General features: G+C 41.1%; 1 protein-coding gene across 4 annotated transcripts in view; it reads left to right on the forward strand.

Annotated features, from left to right (window-relative positions):
- LOC101862706 (membrane progestin receptor alpha) overlaps positions 1 to 6,323 on the forward strand; it is a 22,727-nt gene that overhangs the window by 11,275 nt on the left and 5,129 nt on the right. For 2 of the 4 annotated variants that reach the window (XM_005091807.2, XM_005091808.3), the window contains exons 2-3: positions 4,653 to 5,397; positions 6,137 to 6,305. In XM_005091807.2, coding sequence (XP_005091864.1) covers positions 5,185 to 5,397; positions 6,137 to 6,305 — 382 coding nt within the window. In that variant the 5' untranslated portion in view covers positions 4,653 to 5,184. Of the gene's footprint in view, positions 1 to 1,143; positions 1,324 to 2,693; positions 3,666 to 4,652; positions 5,398 to 6,136; positions 6,306 to 6,323 lie in introns of those variants that run through there. The other 2 variants (XM_013091426.2, XM_035973913.1) reach the window with 2 other exon arrangements.

Consider the following 6,323-nt stretch of genomic DNA (forward strand, 5'->3'; position numbering starts at 1 on the left):
TATATACGATGGATATGACTAAGGTGGTCCGTCATCACCGAACAACAATTTACCAATCTGCCGAGAGCCATGGTGGGTGGTTGGAGGGCGCCACTGCCAGGTCCTCCTTATAAAAGTTATTTTACGTTTCCTCTGTTGTTTCTGTCTGTCAGTCTTATTTTTCCCCAGTTCTAAATGAAAATTATTGTGCTGATGCGCTTCTCTTTACTCAAACAAATGAGAGCTGTTGAAAGGCATCGTTGCTACATCCTTTTTTGTATACCTTCCTTTTTCTTCTTCTTGTTGCTGCTGCTGCTGTTGTTGTTATTGTTGTTGTTATTGTTGTTGTTGTTGTTGTTGTTGTTGTTGTTGTTGTTGTTGTTGTTGTTGTTGTTGTTGTTATTATTGTTGGGGGGTTTTCGTTCTATCAGTGAAAAATGACCATTATTGTGTCGATATGCGTCTCTTTGCTCAAATATTGAAAGCCCAAAGTCAGTAAAATTATGTTAGGTCATACAACACAAAAACAGTTATAAATGATTTACGCTTGCTTAAGTTGTACACGCGATGTTATCTTTGACCCACTTAGTGGGTGGCTGGCTAGTACTCTGGTGTGGTTTGCTCCTTCTTTCGTATCAAATATCCATCCTCCTGTGTTTTGTGTTTGTTACTCTCTTGTTGAAGGCCTAACACCTCTATTCTTCGGCACTTATATGACCTTATTGTGTTGCAAGTGCAGTTCATTTCTTAAGTTACTATAACTAAAGAGACCAGCGTCTGTTAAAAAAAAAAAATTAGTAACAAACTCTCCAAAAAGATAAGAGTGTGATTCATGCTTTGTGAAGTCCTTTTTCTTGAGTTCATTTATTATCTCTGGGTTTTTTTGCTGGTGCGGTGTGCTTCTCTCACCCGGATTTGCCCTGGCATTGAACGTTGCGTTGAAGTAGCCCGCCTCCTGAACTGTGTCAAGAAGGGTGTAAAACTGTCACAACGATTTTCAGGCCTGAAACCATTCGTTTCAAACAGACTTCTTGTAGCACACACTCTTTCCTACTTAGTTTCATGCTCACTGAGAGTGAGATTCCTGAGTGACCAGGCGGATTTCTTCACTGGTATAGTGCTGTAGTATAGATTGATGTTGCAGACGCGGTTTTGTTAAGCAATAGTAACAGTGGTGCTACAGATTCCTGTGTAAATGTGTATGGTCATTTATTGCTGGAGTTGCGCAGTCACGTATTTATAAATGTTGATTTGGACATGGCAGTATTCAGCTTCATGTAATCTTGATTAACTGGGGACAATTTATGACCTAGTGCTACAAGAAGTCTTAGTTTTTGTGTTTTAGTAAGTGTCGATATGGTTTCTGTTGTACTTCTGTTCTATCGTATATATAGTTCATGTATGGTTTTGAAAGTTCTTTTTAATGTGGTTGAACTGGGTTTTTTTGTTTCTGTGAAATATTTTCGCTTGTGTGAATGATCATGTGATTGGTGTAAAGCGCTCAGAGCGTGCACTAGTATAGGATAGAGCGCTATATAAATGCAATCTCTTTTCATTATCATTGAAATAAAATATGCAAAACTGTATAGGTTTAACGCACCTGGCAATACAGTAAGTTTATTGAAGAGGCAGGACCTCCGAATTTAACGTCCATCGCCGACAGGACCTATAGGTAAATGGGAACAGTTGTGTCTAAGGAGGTAGCGTCGGGCCGAGTTGAGCCCATTGGTACAATCGGTTCAGATCGGTTCGCTTCTATTCGGTTAGGTAGCGGGGCTAGCCAGATTGAGGGCGAAAAGCGACCATCGTGGCACAACCCGAACGAAGCCTACAGTGACCCTAAAGAACAAATGGGTCTGTTTTCAAGGCCGCGAGTCGGGTGGTCGGTTTGTGTAACCTAATAATTGTGTTGAAAGTGCCGTAAAATTCTTTCCTTATAAAAGTTTTAAATAATTATAAACGTTTTGAGTATTTCTGGAAGATAATCTTTTTTTTTTAAAAACTAGGTGCATTCATGTCCCCAGCGATACAGTTTAGTTCATTTATGAAGTGGGTTCCGACCGTGCCTGTCATGGCCAACTCGAGCTGAGAGGGATACAACGTCCCAGCAAAAAGACCAAGATACTCGCTAAAAATTCTCCCTTCTCGGGAATTGAACTGGGGTGTCCTGTGCCCGACAAAGAGACGAAGCGCCTAACTGTTACATCACATACGCCAGTAACATAGTAAGACAGAAATTGCATCCCCTCCCCCCCCCAAAAAAAAAGTAAATAAAATAAAAGTTAACAAATTATAAATTAATTTAAAAATAAAAACATAAAAAAATGTTAGTCCTAATTTGGAAGATAGATCTACATGGTTAGAGTCGGCAACCGACGATGCGTCTTTACATTTTGTACCAATCAATCACTATCTTAAAAGTCATATGAACAGGAGAAATAGAAAAGCTCTATTGCTCGACCATTATGTACATTTTACTCCAAGTATGTTGAAAATGTGTAGTTCACGAAACTCAGCAAAGTGAAGAAAAGTGTGTGGTTTGCTGGAGCTCTGGTGTGGTTTGCTCCTCTTTTTCCTATCAAACATCTATCGTCCAGATCTCTCTTCCTTCTTTGTTGTGTTTGTTACTCTTTCAACTTTTATAATGCTACCTCTAATCTTCGGCACTTATTTCACTTTTTGTGTTGCAAGCGCTGTAAACTCGTGCTAAAACTGGAAACATATTTTTAACCCAAACCAATTCTACTGTTCGACCCTTATGTACTCCGAACCCCATGTGTGTTGAAAATTTGTAGTTCGCAAGACTAAAAGCTATTACCATCGATTAGGTATGGAATGTGCTATAAAATTATATTATCAATATCCTCGTGATGTCAATCTCCTTACAGAAATAGTAACGATGAATTCCTTCGATTACTAAAAAAAACTGGTAATACTAACAACTTCTATTCATAGGCAGGTGGTTGGAGGGCGCCACAGGCAGGCTGGCTTTACTTTTTTTTTGTAGTTCCTCTGTTGTATTAGTTGTATACATGTATTGGTTTTTATCAGCGCTGGATAACCGTCATGGCGTCGATATGTACTTCTCTTCACTAAAAATCAAAAGTAGACTAAAGTCAAAACAGCTTTGGATAGGACAATTTCATTGCTTGCTCTTTTTTGTTCATTGCTGATGCCCTGGGCAGCTTTCTTTTATTAAAACCAAAGCAAAAAAAAAAAAAACCCCAGAATGTACTAAGCATAGTGTAGGAATAAAGGATCTGCATTAAAAACGCTTGGTTGTGGAACAGCGCCGTCTTTGGTATTGCGGATTACGCAAAATAGGTATAACGTTCTGCTCTAGTGGAAAATCCCTCAAGACTCAGAGAAATCAGATTAATTACCAGTCAAAACAACAGAGGACTTTGGTCAGGAAAACGGGGCCAGCTGTCGTTTGGAGCAAGTTGTGGCTAGACCCAAAAAATATAAGATTTGACCAATCGAACACGCGTGCCACTGATTTATCCAACCAGGAGCCCAGCACGCTCAAGGATATTACAAAGAGACATTGTTCTTACTATAACATCCTTGCAAAGAACTTCTAAGTTTTCCAAAGTGAGTGGTGTACTGTCCAAGCGGTACCAGGAGAAACAGTACTTTCATTTCAATGTATCTTTCTGGACAATAATTGTTCGTACTTCCAGATTGTGAGTTTATCTGTGTATGTGTGTTCGTGATTGTGTGTGGTGATAGATAGATAGATAGATAGATAGATAGATAGATAGATAGTAGATAGATAGATAGATAGATAGATAGATAGATAGATAGATAGATAGATAGATAGATGTGTGTGTGTGTGTGTGTGCATGTGTGTGTGTGTGTGTGTGTGCATGTGTGTGTGTGTGTGTGTGTGTGTGTGTGTGTGTGTGTGTGTGTGCATGTGTGTGTGTGTGTGTGTTCCTTCCATCTTTTCTTCGAACTTCTTGTCTGTATTCTGTTTTTCACATTATTATAGTGCCTTCTTTTGCACCGGCAAAGATGGTACCGGTACCGGTAAGTTTATTCGCATTATCGTTGGCAGGCTTGCTGCGTGACAAATTCATTATATAGAAAGGTTGCATTATGTGTTCTTAAACCAATCAAGTCACTTTAAATGTGATATTTCTTTGACTGTAATGCGCATTTAGCATCTTTCAAGAAAATTATTATTATTATTATTATTATTATTATTATTATTTTATTATTATTATTATTACTACTTTAGTCGAACAACCATCGATGTTCTAGCCCAGCTGTGCGTGACCGGCGTCTGTGGTGTAGCTGTTATATATAGGCGCTTCGCCGTCGCATGCAGGAGACTCGGGTTCGATTCCCGAATGAGGGGAATTTTTATCGAATACCACGGTCTTTCTGTTGGGATGTTGTATCCCTCTCAGCCTGGGTTGGCCCTGACAGGCAGAGTTGGATGCCTGCCTTCTAAATTGTGTAGATGGGGGCGTTACCCCCCCCCCCCCCCCAAAAAAAAACGGCAACAAAAAACAAAACAAAAAATATAGTTTTGCTGGGTTGATCTTAGAACAGAGAAGAACATGATTCATTACCGTATCAAATTTTGTTAGAATGCCCATTTCTGATTTAGAGTTCACCACTCATATATGACGTAACTTTTGTTAACATATACGTGTTAATTTCAGGTCTTTGAGAAACAGAATCTCAACAAAGGGTCATACACAGAACAGACGAGACAAAACTAGCCTTACGTCCCGCCCTGCCTAATCAACCTGGAGACATGAACACACAGCATATTATCAACCTCCTTTCCCTCTACTGATTTGGTCGCGACAGCAGCTGCTAAATTGGAGAAGCGGCATAAACCTGATCGTATCGACCACAGAGAAAGATTGAAAAAAGATGACGAAGTAATGGGTGAAATCGGACACACGTAGCAATTGTAGAATATCGTGGTTAATTCTTTCCTTCTTTTTTTGTTGTTGTTGATTTGGTTTAGATTATAGTAGGCCTTCATGATGTATAAACCAACGCGAGGGCAGTAACCGATTCGGGACTTTCATAGTTTTCAAGATTGCTATTGCCTCCGGAAATGGATGTGCGTGCGAAAGCCCCTCCTCATTAACGTGCTAGATTGCAGGCTGTAATGAAAAAGGAGTAGAACTCTAACCCAATCTGACGTCTGCTCGTCTCGATCAGCGCGAGGGACAGGACGCCATGTCTGATATGGAATCAAAATCTCAACAGCTCTGGCTGATGTTGCAGAGTTGTCTGTCCTGGGTCAAGGCCGAACTACTCTGCGGTGGGGGTGAAGGTCAAGGCCTTCTGACCGTGGAGCAGGTTCCCGACGTCATGAAGGAGCCCTTCATCCTCACAGGCTACCGCAGATTGTACAAGCCCTGGGGATATTATTTGATGAGCTTTGCCCGGGTGAGTGACTGCACTTATGTGTGAGTGGTTGGCGGGTGCTCTGGTGTGGTCTGCTCCTTCTTTCCTATCAAACATATCGTCCTTATCTCTCCCCCTTTTTAAATAAATTTTGTGTTGCAAGTGTCGCAAAGAGCTTACTAAAAGAAGAGCACTTGCGACTTAAAAGTAAAGTATACCCCTCCCCCAACTCTCATTTTGAATTGCTTGGCCTAATGCGCAAATTTTGCGTGTCAGTTTGGGGTGGGGGTGGGGGCACAATTGGTTTGCAGCTATGTCTTACAGAACCCGGAAACGACTGGCTATGTTGGCGTGATGCTCGAGTTAACCGTTAAGTCCGGACCTCTGACCTCAGTATGCTACACAGGGCTATGAATTACTGCTCCATCACATCAACAGCAACACCCCACCCTCCGCCCTCCTCCTGTTTAGTTTTAGTTTCAATAAGAGTTGTTTCAACATATCTATTTGTCTGCATGTCTGTCTGTCGTGTTAAACTTTCATGGGAATACACGACTGTCAATAACCCATTTGTGGGTGGTTGGCGGGTGCTATGGTGTGGTTTGCTCCTTCTGTCCTATCAAACATCTATCGTCCTTATCTCCCTTTCTTCTTTTTTATATGTTACTCTCCTGTAACACCTCTAATCTTCTGGCGTTCATATGACCTTATGCCCAGTTGCGAGCGCCGTAAAACCTGTACTAAAACAAATTAACCAATCCAACTTGTTTCTTCCCCCCAGTTACACAATGAGACCCTAAATGTGTGGACTCACGCGGCCGGACTGCTCATTTTGCTGAGTCAGCTCATTTTTCTACTACGTGATTTTGACGTGACTGAGGACAAGGTCTCTTGGCCTAATCTTGTCTTCGGCATCTGCTGCTTGCTAAATATGATACTCAGTGCTACTGGTGAGAAGGTGCCCCCCC

This window comes from Aplysia californica, unplaced genomic scaffold, assembly GCF_000002075.1.
Source record: "Aplysia californica isolate F4 #8 unplaced genomic scaffold, AplCal3.0 scaffold00036, whole genome shotgun sequence".
Classification (NCBI taxonomy): Eukaryota; Metazoa; Mollusca; class Gastropoda; order Aplysiida; family Aplysiidae; genus Aplysia; species Aplysia californica.